This window comes from Mytilus trossulus, chromosome 7, assembly GCF_036588685.1.
Source record: "Mytilus trossulus isolate FHL-02 chromosome 7, PNRI_Mtr1.1.1.hap1, whole genome shotgun sequence".
Taxonomy (NCBI): domain Eukaryota; kingdom Metazoa; phylum Mollusca; class Bivalvia; order Mytilida; family Mytilidae; genus Mytilus; species Mytilus trossulus.
Genome location: NC_086379.1, coordinates 1243976 through 1263238, shown reverse-complemented (window position 1 = coordinate 1263238; position 19263 = coordinate 1243976). Strand labels below are relative to the sequence as shown.

The 19263-nt window shown below is 32.9% G+C and overlaps 1 protein-coding gene across 1 annotated transcript; it reads left to right on the top strand.

Annotated features, from left to right (window-relative positions):
- The first annotated feature begins 938 nt into the window (after nucleotides 1-938).
- Nucleotides 939-2099, top strand: LOC134726084 (putative nuclease HARBI1). The gene has a single exon (XM_063590482.1). The coding sequence runs from the start codon at nucleotides 939-941 to the stop codon at nucleotides 2097-2099; it is 1161 nt and encodes a 386-aa protein (XP_063446552.1).
- The last annotated feature ends 17164 nt before the right edge of the window (nucleotides 2100-19263 follow it).

Sequence of the window (19263 nt, the reverse complement as noted above, 5' to 3'; positions counted from 1 at the left end):
TTTTCTTTTTTAAATGCATGAGTTCCAAAAGATAACATATAACAAAGAAGATGTGGTATGATTGCCAATGAGGCAGCTTTCCACAAAAGACCAAAATGACAAAAACATTAACAACTATAGGTCACCGTACGACCTTCAAGAATGAGCAAAGCCCATACCACATAGTCGGCTATAAAAGGCCCCGATGAGACAATGTAAAACAGTTCAAACGAGAAAACTAACGGATTTATTTATGTAAAAAAATAAACATGTTTATATAAAAAAAAGCGTAAAAACACAAATGTAATGCCCCCGTCACACTAGACCAAGTTCCTATCCCGGTGCGTTCTGAAAAAGTAGGCGAACGTAGTGGGAACTTATAAGTCGTGGTACGAACGCAGTGCAAACTTATATGGTCGTACTGCGAACTTGCATGGACGTGGTAAGGTCTTCATGGACGTGAAGGACGTGAAATAATTTTGAACATGTTCAAAACAAACGTAGTGAGAACTTCCTGAGGATAAAACGCAGTAAAGACCTAATAAGAACGTACTGAGAACGGCTTGGTCGTAGTAAGGACATAGAGGACACTAGTTATGAACCTTATGGACGTAGTACGGACGTGATAAATTTGAAAGCCGTCTTCACTGCGTTTTTACTACGTTCTTGGAGATTGCACCAGGACCTTACTACGACTGCTCTACGTCTTTACTACGATCTTTTAGAACTTGGTGATTTAGGGAAGTTTTCAACACGACCTCGCGAAGACTATTCTACGTTCTTATTACGTTCCTAAAGACCTTAGTACGTTCTTTGTACGACCTATCGGTATGCAGTACGTCTTTACCACGTCTGCGGTGCGTTTGCAGCAGGTTTGCATCGGATCTCTGTTACCCGTGTTGAATATGGTATATATAGGTGGTTTTTTTTTAAGACAAAATCATTTGTACTGTTGAACGATGGAACAATATTTACTTCTACTTCATACATCATTACAAGGACAACAAGCTCTTCTTGATGCTCAAGTCGCGCTTTTCTGCTTCAGGATAAAAAGAAAACAAAGGAGACCCAGAACATGGTGGGTGCGTCCCTGGCTTACTCAGGAAAGAAGGCTTATGTTTGGCCACTATGATAGACTGATGCAGGAGTTGAGAATGGAGGATCAACAGTCGTTTTTCAACTTCCTGAGAATGCCGCCCGAGATGTTCGACGAAATATTGAATAGAGTAGGTCCCAGAATTCAAAGGAGAGATACCCGGCTTAGAAAAGCATTGGAACCAGGCCTGAAGCTCGCTGTCACTATACGACACTTATCTTCTGGGGATAAATATCCAACTTTACAATACGACTTTAGAGTTGCCCAAAATACAATTTCTATGTTTGTTCCCGAAGTCTGCCAAGCCATTGTAGACGAATATAAAGTCGAAGCAATTTCTTGTCCCACCACACAGCGCGAATGGCGTGATATTGCTGAAGAGTTCCAGCGAAAATGGAATGTTCCACATGCCTGTGGTGCTCTCGATGGCAAACATATAGCCTTTAGATGTCCGTCAAATACAGAATCACTCTTTCATAATTACAAGGGATTTTTCTCAGTGGTTCTCCTGGCATTAGTTGACGCGGATTACAAGTTTTTGTGGATTGACATTGGTGGTTGTGGATCAATGTCTGATGCTCAGATCTACAACAATTCTGAACTTAAAGAGTGCTTGGAAGAAGAAACGATTGGCTTTCCAGACCCGGATCCAATGCCGAACGATGACAAAAATGTGCCATATTTCATTCTTGGAGATGACGCTTTTGGTTTGAGAACATATCTGATGAAGCCTTATTCTCAACGAGGCTTAACAGATGAACAATTGATAACTAATTTCAGAATATCGAGAGGAAGACGTGTGGTTGAAAACGCAGTTGGTATACTGGCCCAACGATGGCAGTTATTACTTACCACCATGATGCAGCAGCCAAATGTAGTACGAAACATTGTCGAGTGTTGCGTTTGTCTGCACAATGTGATGAGACTACGATATCCAACACAACAGAACGCGCAACTTGACAAGGAAAATGACCAGCATGACTTGATTCCGGGCTTATGGCGAGCGACCCGCAAATATGTATGAAGTAAACATGGTAATTGGACCAAACAGAGACACCGTAGCTGCAAAGGGAATACCTTCGACTATATTTCAATAGTCAAGTTGGCTCAGTTCCTTGGCAAAACCGCATGATAAGTGCATAGTTGGTAACTGATGGAACAGTTTTGATTTATAAAGAATGTACACATGTATTACAAGGATATTTGAATTTTTGAATATATTATTATATTTATATATTTGGCTTTGTGTTACTTGTCCTACGGGAAACCTTGTCTAAAACAAAACTCGTATTCCAGAATTACAACTTGGCTTATCCTACCTTAAACGATCATTTTTAACTCTTCTGTTTTTTTCTTGTGGATAGAGTGTGGTCTCTCTGACACTTACCCCATATCTGTTCTTTTTCATATTTGGTAGATTTTCTGTCAACTGACGCTTCGTCTTAATTTCTGTCAAGGATACATTTAAATCTTTGAAACTTATACATGTATCGGTACAGGTAAAAAGTTTACGAGATCGAAAAACTGAATTTTAGATGAAAAAGAAAACTAATACATAGGATTGTTATCATAGGAAGTGAATCAGCACTTTCCGTAATATTGTAGTTTAAGAATCAAATTTATTAGCCTGCTAACAGTTAACAGCAGGATGGATTTGCATGATTGTTTATTGTGCGAGAATCTCATAAAACTTTCAAGGTTTATTTTGAAGCCTATATTTGGTCACAATCAACAAGCACATTTGAATAAAAGTAGAAACTTGAGTTTGAAAAAAGTTTTCTGGGTGAAAGCACATACAAAAAACATTTAACAATAACGACCCTCATTTTAGCTAGATGAACTGTAGATGTTTGATAAATCTGCATCTCAATCTCAAGACGTAACTAGAACCTACAGAGGTCGTTCTGCAAACTTTATGGACATTGTAAGGACGTGGTAGGAACGTAGTGAAACCCTTATGGTCGTAGTAAGAACGTAGTGAACACCTGAAGGTCGTAGTAAGAACGTAGTGAACACCTGATGGAAGTTATATAGACTTGACACGAACCTAATAAACACTTGTTGAACGTAGTGCGGTCTTTGTAAGGGCGTAGAAGGGTCGTGTTAGAGACCGAATAACGGTATTATCAATCGAATTTGAGCAAGTTTCTACTACGTTTAAAAAAAAAAATTAAGACGAAGTGGAAACTTCATGGACTTTGTCTCAGTGTGACGGGGGTTTTAACAATGACAGATTAGTTTTACTATGTGAAGATTAAATGTTGAAACAAATCTTTTCAATACCAAAGTTAACAATGTAATCTTAAGTAATCGTTAATAGTCATGATTAATTTAAGGCAAAGTAATCTAATTTAATCAATAACATTTGAATTCATATAAAATTGTAACGTAATCCCTCACATAAACTTTGCAAAGTAATTGTTACGTAATCGATTGTACTTTAAAGTTTTCGATCCCATTCCTGGTATGAAGCGCTTCTTAAAATAAACACACACGGTCATCGCCTTTGCACCTAAAAAGTATAATTCAATACCTATACAATGATATAATTACATTTTTATTGATTAGATCATGAAAACACGATTTTTATTAAGTTGTTCTTTTATGTTCACGTTAGTAAGGAAGCTCGTGTCATTATGCATGTTTCAAATTATTTAGAATTGTCGGTTGATATAAGAATGACGCGATGTTGCTGTTAGCCAACCGAAATAAAGAATTATAATGAAATATACATGTAATCGAGTTATTTAGAAAACAAGTCGTTCTGTGGTCTACATAGAACTCACAAAATCGAATTCAAACAGTGCAAAGACAAATGATAAATTAATATAATGAATACAGAGCCGAAATGATGTAAGAAAGTATCTTTTGAATCATACAAATACCAAAGTATTGGTAAAGAAAAAGTTATGCCGAGAAAAAATTAAGAAAAAAACCCCAAATTGAAATTATGACGAAAATGTTCGATGACCTGTCACATTCAGACGGGACATTGGCTACTAAAAGTGCAGCATTTATCTGTTACGATCAATAACATTATGGTGAAATCCGTATAAAACGTGATCATAAGAACACTTGTTTCAAAAGCTGACTTTTATAAGAAACTTTACACTGTGAAGGAAATCTTAATAGGAAACGCAAGATTTGGGTCAACTTATTATCTGTTCAATAAATGTATTGCATGTACAAAACATGAATGTGTTGTAATTCTTCGTCCAGCTCAATCTTGTACATATGTCAATTTTTTTTAGCATAACTGATTATGTTACTATAAATAATTCAGTGTCATAAATATTCGGAGTTTTAAATTTACGATCTTTGAATGATTATGTGTAATGACATCATATGTTAGCAGAACGTGAACTGAAATGAATCCGCCGAAATAGATAATGGAAAACAATGCTTCATATTTTTCATTCCGTACATTTAGTCGTTCAATTTTTTAAATTCCAACTCCAACAATGTGTCTTATGTAGATGAAACAATCGTCCACATATCCAAATCATATATATGATACACCTCGTATTTAGTTTTTGGTGGGTTTCGTGTTGTTTATTCTTTAGTTTCCTATGTTGTGTTGTATGTACTACTGTTCGTCTGTTTGTCTTTTTCATTTTTAGCCATGGCGTTGTCAGTTTGTTTAAGATTTATGAGTTTGACTGTCCCTTTGGTATCTTTCGTCCCTCCTTTGATCAGTTTTTTCACTCCTATGTTTTGTTTTTTTTTGCATCCAAGGCGAGAGAAGGGATGATCTCAATTTCATTATTTGGAACTCTTAGTTCAATGGCTTCCTTGTGAAAGACAAAATACTTTACACCATTAATTACACTGTTATACTAGTATATATTAGTTATAAAGTAACCAATTAACTAATGGTCACCTTACAGCCAGGGAACAATTGCCTTTCGCAAGGATATTGTTGAAACCATTTTGTCTCCGTCGAACGCGACAAAAATAAAATTCACAAAACCTTAAGCTATTATAAAATGATTAGAAAGTACCAAACGAATACTTGAATTTTCGGGGAATTTAATTTCGCGATTTCCCGTCACCGGCCAATATAAGCGAAAAATAAACACTCTGCGACAACGATCTGCTATACGGAATAAATATATATATATATATAAAAAAACAGTGATGTATAAGTGCCGAAACTTGTGAAGAGCTATATGATCGAAATATGTAAGAAAGGTAAATGAGTTTATGATTGATAACTTAATTGTGTACTCTATTTTGTTTTTAAAGGATAATAAACTGCTACGGTGGTTGGAATCGAAACCCATGGATCAATTTCAGTCTATCATATTCACTACATATACTATAGAACCAGACTTGAACATGCAATTCTATAGTAGAGAACTGCCTAAATTGTTATATCCCGGCCAGTCAATAGAACCAATATACAATCGATTGTTTGCCATTGGATCACCTGAAATGTCTATAAGAATATCTCTATTCTTCGAAAAAATACTTTTAGAAAAATTAACTAGAACGGAAAACTTGTTTAATCATCTAGACTTTGAAATAGAATCAAGAAATATCAGCCGTTCATTTGAAGCTATTCTAGGAAAAGGTTCTTTAGAAATCAACCAATGTCGGGTGTTTTTGCGATGTAAAGCACTGGAATATGAATGTCTAGGTGAAACAGCTTTAAGATTGCCATGGAAAATACAAAATGTCACAAAAAAAATCAAAGACTTTTTATGTAAATCTCTTAGCATGAACATTTTGTTGACTTTATTGAAATATCTAAACTGTGATAATGATGAATATTCCATAGATTTTGATCTTGATAATTCAGAAATACATACTACAATACCTGAGAGGGTTATGTTAAAAGAAATAGAAAGGGCACTGGAATTACAAATTGGAAATATTCCTGCACCATTTGCAGTTGGTACCGCTTTGTTATATCCAGTAGATATAAACAAATCTAGTTTCAGACACGACATTGCAGATAAAGCTCTCGAACGGATTATGGGAAAAAATGATACAATTATTCGGAAGTCGTGTCAAATATTTGTTGAGATTTGTTTGGAATACACTAAAATGCGTACAGTTTTAGATGTTTTTATAAGTAGAAATAACACCGATGTTTCTTTCCACGAGTACAAGACTATTTCAGAAAGGTATGTTTTTATTCGGAGTTTCTCTATAGCTTTCTATCTTTGTTCTTCCGTTTAAACCCATATGTCAAAACCATAGATTAATACGTATAATTAATAAGAAACAAAGAATAATAAAATGCAATTGCACACGATAGAGCTGAGGGCTTGTTCCGTAATAATTATTTAATAGAATGTAGCATATACATATTACAAAACATCTCGATAATATATTGATGTATATATGTTCCGGACCATATGAGTATTTGGACCATACACGTATGGTCAGGACCATATGGGTATATACTCATATGGTCCGACTGTACGCGTATAGTTGGGGTAATTACCAATCTGTTACAGTTTACTTTTGATAATTCTAAAGTCTTCATATGGTATGACCGTTCATTGAAAAGACGCTATAATATAGGTTATTTTTATTATTATATTATAATAAAAAGAGAAGATAAATAAAGATTAGAAGTTTCACATACTAGTAAATTTTACTTTATTGTCAAAACTATAATTAACACAAATTATACCGATGAATAATACCGATGGTCATTACCGATTTGTTATTACGAGTGAATGGCAATATATCGACTTAGATAATTAAATTCAAAAAATTTCTTAATGAACTGCTACAGAAGAAGTCACTGGAAACTAACATAATTTATTTAAGCTGGCTTGTGAATATGTTGTATAGCAATCATGTTACGATACTTGAGATCTAGAGCTTCTTAAAACACCGTAAACATATCGGAATGGCCCAAGACCTTGGTATCACTGTACGCAGCTACAAAAAAGCTAGCTTTTCACTCGCAAACCAAAGGTGTAAACGAAAAAGATCGTGCAGAACAAAGACTTGCAAATCTATGATACCATGTGGAAGTAAATGTCACCCCAAGCCTACATGCAAGAATGTAATTAGCGATAAATAATAACTATGGCATCAATGTTTAATTTTTATGTAGTATTTGAATTATAAAAGTTATATTTTGTCATGTAACTATCATTCTTTTTTTTAAATTAAAGTTTTTGTATTATTGAAACTTTTATAATGTAATTTAGAAAATAATACCTTTATGGTCCTAATACTCATATGGTCCGGCCTGTTAATAACCAAACGAGTATTATACCCATATGGTCATGACCATACGCATATGGTCCAAATACTCCTATGGTCCGGATCATATAGTATTCAATAAAAACAAACATATTTCGCCTATCAGTCTCTAACATTATACAAAATATGAAAATCGCACGTAACTATATAATAATATATATTTTTGGATAGACTATGTCGTGTTAAAAAGTAAAATTACAAAAATACTGAACTTAGAGGAAAACAAATTTGGAAAGTCCATAATTACATGGCAAAATCAAATAACAAAACGTATCAAACACGAATGGACAAGAACTGTCATTTTCCTGACTTGATACACGCATTTTCAAATGTAGAAAATGGTGGATTAAACCTGGTTCTATAACGCTAACCCTCTCACTTTAATGACAGTCTCACTAATGCTTTATCGCTAAATCAGACAATCACATGAACTAAACGTCGTATATGGGCATTCAATTCAGAAATTCTAATATGACGAACTTATTACGCTTTTTAAACAAAGCCGTGTTCTAATGAGCACAAACTATGTTTGACATATGCGCACGATCTTTCTGATTATATTAACGTTATTTCCATCGTTAACCTTTGAAATATATACTTTAAAGCAGCTAACATAAACGTTTTATATATATTTTTATCAAACAACATATATTTACCCTGCACGTAGTTTTCAAACTTATCAAATATGAAATGTCATGTACAGACTCCTTGGGAGGGAACGAGAACAGCCACAATTTTTTAGGGAATTTTGTACTCTTTGATCTATAAAAATACTGTATTTGTCCTATTAGAATCGAAATAATTCCTTCATGTCATGCTCTATGCTCATTTTAAAATGGGTAGTCATTATATTTGACCACATTTTACACCTCGCTTACGCTCTGTGTAAAATATCGACAAATATAATGACTACCCATGTTAAAACGAGTATAGAGCATGGCATGAAGGAATTATTTCTTAAACAATCATTTCATTTTAACTTATAATGTGAAACAAAATGAAATTATATTTCTTTTTCGTTAAAACCCAAACATCACAACCATGAATTAATACTCAAATAAATAAATAAAAAATAATATGCAATACCACACGAGGGCCGACACACACACAGTGAAAGTATTTTTTCAAAAAAATTTTTGTGTCCAATAAAGTCGCAGAAATTAATATAGCAAAAACTATAATCCTAAATATGTGGACACTTATAGCGAAACAAAATATAAATCCTTTACGTAACCAAATTTGGTCGTTTCGGAACGTCATCTATCATGTCTTTCAAACCTTTACTACAAGAACATATAGACCGCAAACAATATCGCTTAATGTCATGATCAAATGGTTAACAAACTTACAAAAAAAGCTTACACATCCCAAAGTGTAAACCTTGTGTATTATCTTTTTTCAAAAAAATACACATTTTTACATTTCGTCAAACTTTGATCAATACTTGAAAGCAAATAAGATCGCGGCAATTTGTTTTGAACTTTGCGCTCAAAAGAATGTAAACGAGCAATTATTCCTACTATGTATATGTCTGTTTTACTAAATTGAATGAAATTAACATGTAACATTCTTAAATAGATATTTCCCTTCCTCGAATATTAAGCATCTCAGAAAATATTAAAACCACAAGCATTCATACACGCACATATAATGCTCTCATAATACAAATTATACAAATTGCCAAAAGAAAAATACGTAACATCGTACAATGTATACAGGAGTTCAACCGAAATGGGTTCTAATTTATTCGTTGTAGTAGACAAGGAACGTTTCGAACCTTCCAGGACATTATTCACTAATGACGATTCTGTCGATGAAAATGACGAGTCAACAAGAAAATGTATCAAATTTAACAATGTTTAAAGAGTAAAATGCTTGAAAAACTCGACTAATAGTATTGCTTTGCATCATGAAAAAGTTAATTTACTTCCGGAATTACTGTCGGAAGGGCTAGCGAAACAGTTAGATATTGCAATTCACCTGCAAATGGCTATGAAATATATTTGTTATCGAAAAGAAACATGAAAAAGAAAACTATCTCAAATTATAACAACCCGCTGATAACTTTGAATCTACTTGCTAATGTAAGATGATATTAAATATTATTGTATAGCAATATAATATTTCCCACAGAACGTAACCAAAAGTTAGCGTGCAATAAGTTCTAATATTGCACTAGTGCAATAAATCGTCAAAATTCATGACGTCATCAACGTCAAAATCATAGTTTAAACCAAGTTTTACTTTCAAATATTATATTGCTATACAATAAAAGGGTTATTGCATGAATATTGGGGAATATTGTCCCTCGTAGAACATATATTGCACTCGCAAGCTCGTGCAATATAAAATTCTACTCGGGACAATATTCCCCAATATTCATGCAATAACCCTATAATATTATATTTAATATAATATAATGACATGATATTTAATATCAAATCTCAACTCAAAAATTTCACTGAGATGTAATTTTTTGTAACCATTATAATAAATTACAGGAGAACATAAATAGATCTATAATCAAGGTGAAAACTATCTTATTCATAAAGTTAAATCAACAATGCCACAAATGGCCTTCGTACACTTACATGCTATATAAAAAAATTGAGAATGGAAATGGGGAATGTGTCAAAGAGACAACAGCATGACCATAAAACAAATAACAGCAGAAGGTCACCAACAAGTCGTCAATGCAGCGAGAAATTCCTGAACCTGGAAGCGTCCTTTACCTGGCTCCCAAACAAATATATATACTGATTCAGTGATCATAAACGCCATACTAAACTCCAAATTGTACACAAGAAACTGAAATAAAAAATATTTCTAGTCAAAATGAAGATAATAATATAAAATTGTCAACTCAGAAATTATTGTATTACCATTAAGAAAAATCATTGGCCAATCATGTCAGGTCCTTATAGAGTTTTAAATATCTAGAATACAAATTTAGATATAGCCCAATAATCTGAATTAATAATCCGACTAGGATAATCTTCTGTTTCATTTTCAGTTTATGGAATCAGTAACATTAGAATATTAACATTGAGCTTAATGCATGTGCTAGAAATGTCTTAAAATAACTTTTGCAGGACTAATTTAGTGCTCTTTTTAAAACAATACTTGATATATGAATACTTGAATGTGACCTACCGAGTTCGAATATTTACCGGATTTTTTATCACATAAGCAACACGACGGGTGCCATATGTGAAGCAGGATCAGTTTACCCTTACGGAGCACCTGCGATAGATCACTCCTAGTTTTTTGTGGGGTTCGTGTTGCTTTTTTTTAGTTTTCTATGTTGTATCATGTGTACTATTGTTTGTCTATTTGTCTTTTTTTCATTTTTAGCCATGGCGTTGTCAATTTATTTTCGATTTATGAGTTTGACTGTCCCTTTGGTATCTTTCGTCCCTTGCAATATTTTGGTTGTCGCTTAACCATTGGATATTCATGACAACTGAAAAGTTTACCAATGGCAGAATGCATATTTCACTGCAGTTAACTCCTTCCATGTGGTACTTGCAAAACCCTTAAGTTCCAACAACGTACAGTAAACAATACCATATTGGTTCTCCACACTATATCTACCATATAAAACCAGTATATTATAATTCGTCACCTCAAACGTATATAAAGTATTTATAAAATAAAAACTAACACTTGTTACATAGTAATAGCTCGAAAGCACGTGCAGCTTACTGTTAAATTTGATTAAATCAAAATATTGAGTCCCGATGTCATGATATCGGCAACACCGCTGCGAAGTACACGACAGCCTACAAAATAGAAAAAACAAAATCAGAAATCATATATACATATAATCTTATTAATTAAACAAACAATGTCCTACTGATAGTATAAATATCCATCTATCTATGCGTTAAAACATTGCAAATATACAAGCATCTAAATCCGGGGGTTGGAGGAGGGTAGAGGGGAGGGATTCTTTACTTAAACTAAGTTGCCTTACTGAACGGTATAAGAACTTCGAATGACAATATATCTTAATTGACTCGCGCTTTAAAAATCCCGTGCTATTTCCATAACAAATATCATACTCAATATATTTACGCAATACGAAAAATATTGACCAATCCGAAATATGATATATTTAAAAACAAACCTGTTTATCCAATATAAACACCAATAGATGAGCACTATGCGGACACACTATCACGTGTTATAGTTTACATAATAGAAAATACATGTATGCTGAACTTTGAGAAATACTTTTTAGTTTGCAATATTATATATTTCAGTCTGCCAAGACACATCAGTATTAAAAGGTTTAACATTGGTTTTATAGAAATTAAAGCTCAAAAACTGATTAAATAAATACTATCTACAGATTAATGTAAATAACGGATACATGAATTAACACTTTTAATTTGAAAAGACATTTATTTTGTCATTAATTGAGTACACAATAGTCTGCTGTATACTATATTTATAGATATATATATAAAAGGAACAAACGATTTTTGATTTTCAAAATCAAAATTCAACACCTCATATTTCAAGCAAAGGATAACTGTAAAAATAAGAGGGTGTCCATGGAAAAACCAGGTAGTGGATGGCACATGACAAATTTTGTTTTCAATGATTTTTTTTATCTATTTCATATCACAAATTCATTCTTTCTCAAGGTAATTTTTTTTTTATTAACTGCAACAAATAAAGAGAAAAAAAAAAATAGAAAGCACTGAAAGTTCATTGGAAAGAGAAGATACCTCTTCATTTTGTACAAAATTTTGTTGCGTTGTTAGTGAACTTTAAAATTATTTTCTGAGGCATAAACTGTTGATTCAAAAATATCTTTGAAATATATATCCTTTGTATGATATAAACATTGCATTGCAACCAAACATTCAGTTTGAAAAAAAATATTTTGTGCCACCCATATCGTAGAAATTGCCTGATATTTACTTGGACAGCCTCCTAAAACTTAATCTTTCATTGAAATGTTTTATTCTAATTTTCCTAACAGTATAATGTGAATATAGTCTTATGAAGACGAAACGCGCGTCTGGCGTGTAAAATTATAATCCTGATACTTTTGATAACTATTTAGTATTACCAAAAAATGATACTTTGTAGATGTACGGAAAAGGTAGGGCACTCAATGTAAAATGTACGTTTTTACCAATTCTGATACTATTAGTGACATAAACTCATCAGTCAAGATTGGATCGGAAATCAAATTGGATACGTTATTGAGGAATTTTACTAATTAAATTTTGTATTTACGCCAGACGCATGTTACGTCCACAAAAGACTCGTCTGTGGCGCTTAAATCCGAAAAAGTTAAAAAGTTCAATTAAGTACGAAGTTGAAGAGCATTGAAGACCAAAATTCCTAAAAGTTTTGTCAAATACAGCTAAGATAATCTATTCAAAGGGTAGAAAAACCTTAATATTTCAAAATTTCAAAACTTTATGTAAACAGTTGATTTATAAATAAAGGAAGGGGATACTCTGTGTTAGCTATAGATTATAGTCATGTTGAGCAATTTTGAAATTTGTGCATTAGTAGATATTTTATTAGTTAAAGTAAGTGAGTATTTATTTGATATTAAATTGATTAAAATACGAAGATAATTTAAGGGTTAACTAATGTTTTTGCTTATTGATGTATTGTTACAGACCCATTACTGCAGACTCGGTTATCATACCACCAAAGTTAGAAATTGTTAATTATGGCAAGTTTGTTTAGCAAAATGTCAAATTAATACGTGCTGACCTTGCTGGTCATGAAGCAAATAAAAATGCCGTAAACGACACGTTATTTTGACTGCTTGATTGTTTGTTTCGTTAAATCGATGAAATAGGTCACATTACTTTGAAAAATGTTTGACGTTTCGTTTCCAAGGGTATCACCAGCCCAGTAGTCAGCACTTCGGTGTTGACATGAATATTATTATATGTAATTTTTTTAAAGTTCCTGTTGACAAAAAATTGATTTTTTCGAAAAACTAAGGATCTTATTATCCCAGGAATAGATCACCTTTGTCATAATTCGGCACAACTTTTTTAAAAATTTGGTCCTCAATGCTCTTCAACTTTGAACCTGTTTGGCTTTATTACTGTTTTGATCTGAGCGCTACTGATGAGTCTGATATAGACGAAACGCGCGTCTAGCGTATTAATTTATAATCCGGGTATTTTGATTACTATCTTGATGAAAATACAAAAGATGGAGTGTCGTTAGGTTACTGTAGAAGTAATAAACTAAAACAAATTGTATATTATATTAGCTCATATATTTTGTACATTTAACCGAATCAAATGATGATGATGATGATGATGATGATGATGATGATGATGATGATGATGATGATGATGATGATGATGATGATGATGATGATGATGATGATGATGATGATGATGATGATGATGATGATGATGATGATGATGATGATGATGATGATGATGATGAGAGGAGGAGGAGAAGGAGACGGAGAAGGAGAAGGAGGAGGAAGATGAGGAGGAGGAGGAGGAGGATTTATTCTGATAAAACTATTTTAGTTTTTTTCTTAAAAAACTTGCAATGGTTTAAATTATTTATTGCTTAGTGATTTTAATTGGTTTTACTGTGAAACTGTTTTAAAAAACACGTAATACATGCACAACAATTTAACTATATTTGCCTGCCTTTTTTAAATTCTTTTCGCTATTCTAATGTGTAATGAATTTGAAATTCATAATATTCATTATAACATTAATAGGTACTTTATTGTCATTCTTGAGTCGAGGGTCTTCTAAATTAATTTTATTTTTTATGTGAGCTTGACTTATATAACGGTATATTTCCAATTCGTGCGTTCTACATTAATTAACTATTGATCTCGTTAATCACTGTAAAAAAATGAGCAATTAAGAAAGCTATGATTTTAGTAAGTAGGTTTAAGAAATATTCAACGTAGTCTATGTAAATAAAGATATTCAATCAGAATGTTTATTATATCAAATTACAAAACGTGCACTTTATATTACTAACCGATACGTATTTTTCAGTTTGATTTTTTTATTATCAAACAAAGGATCTATTATTTATTGATAATTCCTGAAATTGATTCAGGGATTTTGTAAAATAATACTTAAGATTTTCAGTGATTGAGTAAAACAATTAGTCCTTTTCATAGATTATAATTATTTAATCACTTAGTTCAATCATTTGAACGATTATGCAATTTCTCTGAAAAAAAATACATCTTTTTTTCATTATTTTCAGTGCAAATCAGATTAATTATTAATTCTAAGCTAGATTGAGGGTGTTGGATTAATGTTTTGCACTTTTTGATGGTTATATTGTTTGCTTAATTATTTTCATAGGAACTCACTGATTAAGGCATGTGGACGTTTTGGAAATACCATCAACATATACATTGAAAAGAACACAGACAACGAAGCACCGATTCTAGATTATCTTCGTCAATACCATGCGAACATTACAAATGTAAACATATGCGACTATCAGGAAATATCAATTAGAAAGCATTCCTTTAAGTCTGGATGTAAGGTAAAATTGGAATCAAATCCGAAAGCCCGCTATGGTACTGTCAGTTTTCCGTTAAAAGACGAGAACAGTCGTTATTATTGTGCAACTTGTAAACATGTTACTATGCAATGTACAAACTTGCTATACGTCCAAACCGATGACGGTCAAGAAATTCCAGCAGAATGGTTCTACAGTATGGAAGATTGTGATTTTTCACTGGTGAAACTACAAAAAACAAAAGTTGCGTTTTCTAAAGGCATTCGAAACGACTGTAATAGTTTTATCTCTGGTGAAATACTACAAAAAGACATGAACCCAATTGACGACAGTACTCTTTATAAATGGGGAGCTACTACTGGTCTTACTTTCGGAAAATACAAAGGTGTATTATGTACACGAAAAGGAAAGAATGGTAGTTTTGACTCAGAAACATTGATAATAGACGGAGAGAACGAACAATTTTCAAGCGGTGGAGATAGTGGATCTCTTGTTTGTATTAAACCGGATTCTGTAATTTTTACGAGACATATGGCTGCGTTCATTTTAATGGGAGAGATCGAGAAGTATGATGATACAGATATTAAAAACATGCATGCCTGTTACAGGGTAGGTGTACCGTTGTCCGAAATGAAAAAGACCAACTTATGTAAAACAATTGACCCATGCTTTTCTTTTTGATTACTTTTTTTGTCATTTTTGTATGAAAACCAGCAATGTAATTTTCAATAGAAACTGCCTAAATTGCATATAAAGTTACTCTTCATTCAGAAAGGTTTTGAGGAGAATGATATATTTCACTTGAAAAGAGACATGCACTACCTTTTTTGCATCAAGAAAAAAACATATAGCTGTGCGGCATATTTTGAAATTTTATTGTCCCCCTTTTATAAACATTGCAGGATTGCACTGAATTGTTCCCTTTAATTTGAGTCAACTCCCAAATGTTTTCCAGTCCTCCTGAAAAATAAGTTAATAAAATATACATAGTTTTTGATATCCATTTAATTTTCCACTCAAGTCTTTCTCAAAGAAATTAGTTTGCATCCATAGCAACAACTATGTAAATAATGGCAGTATTGATTTCAAGATTTCAAGATTGTATTGTAATGCAATTCTCAGACACTTATATGTGTAACATGAGGTAAATATACATATATGATATGGAAATATAATTTCTCCCCATCACGTAAGTACTAGCTAGTTGCATTGTCGAATCATTGAGCTAACAATCACATAGAACTTATATAAAATTAAGAATGGAAATGGGGAATGTGTCAAAGAGACAACAACCCGACCAAATAAAAAAACAACAGCAGAAGGTCACCAACAGGTCTTCAATGTAGCGGAAATTCCCGCACCCGGATGCGTCCTTCAGGTGGCCCCTAAACAAATATATACTAGTTCAGTGATAATAACGCCATAATAATTTCCAAATTGTACACAAGAAACTAAAATTTAAATAATACAAAACTAACAAAGGCCAGAGGCTCCTGACTTGGGACAGGCGCAAAAATGCGGCGGGGTTAAACATGTTTGTGAGATCTTTACCCTCCCCCTATACCTCTAACCAATGTAGAAAAGTAAACGCATAACAATACGCACATTAAAATTCAGTTCAAGAGAAGTCCGAGTCTGATGTCAGAAGATGTAACTAAAGAAAAAAAACAAAATGACAATAATACATAAATAACAACAGACTACTAGCAGTAACTGACATGCCAGCTCCAGACTTCAATTTAACTGACTGAAAGATTATGATTCCATCATATGAACATCAGGCACAATCCTTCCCGTAAGGGGTTTAGTATCATACCATCATAACATATATGAGAAGAACATAACCCGTGTCATGCCAACAACTGTTTTTAGAATAAATGTGTTTAGTTTTTAGAATACATGTGTTGAGCCTAGGTGGTCGAGTGGTTTAGCATGTCGGGCATAGTGTAAGGCGATTTGGTGTCAAGATATCTCAGTAGCATGACTTCAAATCACAGCGAGGGAAGAACACAAATCTTTCCGAAAGCAGTTTTACGAGTTTAACATTTTTAGGCTGATAATTTGAAGAATTGTATATACAGAAAGTATTGTAATGCTTGCATCACCATGATCTGATGGATAACATCTGTCCCAGAGTTTCCACTGGGTCAGAGGTACTTATAATATAAGTATATCTGTAAAATTGAGAATGGAAATGGGGAATGTGTCAAAGAGACAACAACCCGATCAAAGAAAAAAAACAACAGCAGAAGGTCACCAACAGGTCTTCAATGTAGCGAGAAATTCCCGCACCCGGAGGCGTCCTTCAGCTGGCCCCTAAACAAATATATACTATTTCAGTGATAATGAACGCCATACTAATTTCCAAATTGTACACAAGAAACCAAAGTAAAAATAATACAAGACTAACAAAAGCAAGAGGCTCCAGACTTGGGACAGGCGCAAAGATGCGGCGGGGTTAAACATGTTTGTGAGATGTCAACCCTCCCCCTATACCTCTAACCAATGTAGAAAAGTAAACGCATAACAATACGCACATTAAAATTCAGTTCAAGCAAAGTCTGAGTCTGATGTCAGAAGATGTAACCGAAGAAAATAAACAAATCTGACTGAAAGATTATGATTTCATCATATGAACATGTCTGCATCCTGTGACTGCATCCTGCACTATTATGTAAGATCCTTAACGAAGATAATTCAGCTGATCTGTTGAAATTTTATTTTTGTATAGCATGCTGTTCGGTTTAAGGTTCCATGTTCATGGCCGTACATTGATCTATAATAGTTTACTTTTATAAAGTTTGACGTGGATAGAGAGTTGTCTCATCTTCTTAATTTGAAATTTCTTTATACCTTTTTAAAAAAAGTGATTAATGTTATTTCCGGACTTTCATTATTGACGTTATTGTTTTACTCATTGTTGAAAATGATTTAAAAACTATAGGCCACCACCTATAGTATATTATATCCAATGAAATTGAAATAAGGTGGATATCTGACACAATCTTGCCACACCTCCTTGTTCAACGTGTCTTGATATTGTTCGATTGAAAGCAATTTTTAGATAGACACTTGCTAATATTTAAATCTATTTGTATACCTGCACTCTTCTTGTTTTTGCGTTGTTATTTTTCTTTTATAGTGACATGACCGTGATCCTGCTTACTAATAATTGATTCAAAGTTGTCCGAATTGGAGGAATAACGGCACATTTTATTGAAGCCTTTTGTAATTTTGCACACTTACAAACCTCAGCAGTAAGTTAACTCCGTACATCATTATAGTTATATTTTAAAGAAGTGCCTTAATCGGAGAATTTGAAAAATACCGAGTATGTACTACTGTATTTCCTAATTTTTACGCTGGATTTATTATAAAGTACAGAAAATACTACAAAAAAAAGAAAATGGTGAAAAAAAAAATAAATGATAAAATGTCCTTTATAAAAAAAGACATATGTTCCCTCGGTTTTAGTTTGTTACCCAGATTTTGTTTTTTGTCCATGCATTTATGAGTTTTGAACAGCGGTATACTACTGTTGCCTTTAGTTTTGACTTACAGTTTTATCAGTTCTGCCTTAGGTTATAACCTAAAAAATATGAATACCTGTCCAATTCGAAAAGTAAATTGATCTAACAGGAAGATGAAAAAAACCCAACATGTAGAGTAAAGACATGATGTCGATAAATAACATGCAAAAGAAAAAGAGTAATCAGTATAAATTTGATAAGCATGGTCAACAAGACGAGGAAACCATGAAATTGAAAGATATTTTAATAATACTTAAATGGACCCTTATTTAACTGTTCATAACATGTCAAAAGATAACGTTTGTTTTTCAAATTATTATAATCAGTAACTTTAATGATAATTTCACCTCTTTCTTTGCATTTGACATCATTTGGTAGAATTTGAATTTTTTAAAAACACCTTTTTTTTGTTTTCATCTGCGAAATATTACGTACTTAACTTTTGCCTATTTATCTATGTTCCGGACCATATGAGTATTTGGACCATACGCGTATGGTCATGACCATATGCGTATACTCATATGGTCCGACCATACGCGTATGGTCCGACCGTACGCGTATGGTCGGACCATATCAGTATTATACTCGTTTGTTTATTAACGGGCCGGACCATATGAGTATTTGGACCATATAGGTATTTTTTTCAAATATACAATAGAAATAATACAATAAACTTTATCTTGAAAACAAATGTGTTTACAAAAAATGTATTTATTTTACATGTCAAAAGCTACATAAACATTAAATATTGATGCCACAGTCAGTTGATCTTAGTTTTCATCGCTAATTGTATTCGTGTATGCTTTTGTATACTTAAAATGAAATTCACACGGTACCATACATGTATTTTTTCTGAGATTACTTGTTTTGGCTGCGTGCAGTGATATCGAATCGGACAATTCCGATGTGTCAACGGTGTTTTTGAGAAAC

Bases quoted from the DNA above. Each gene is read 5' to 3' on its own strand.
- LOC134726084 (XM_063590482.1), top strand. From the start codon at position 939: ATGGAACAATATTTACTTCTACTTCATACATCATTACAAGGACAACAA.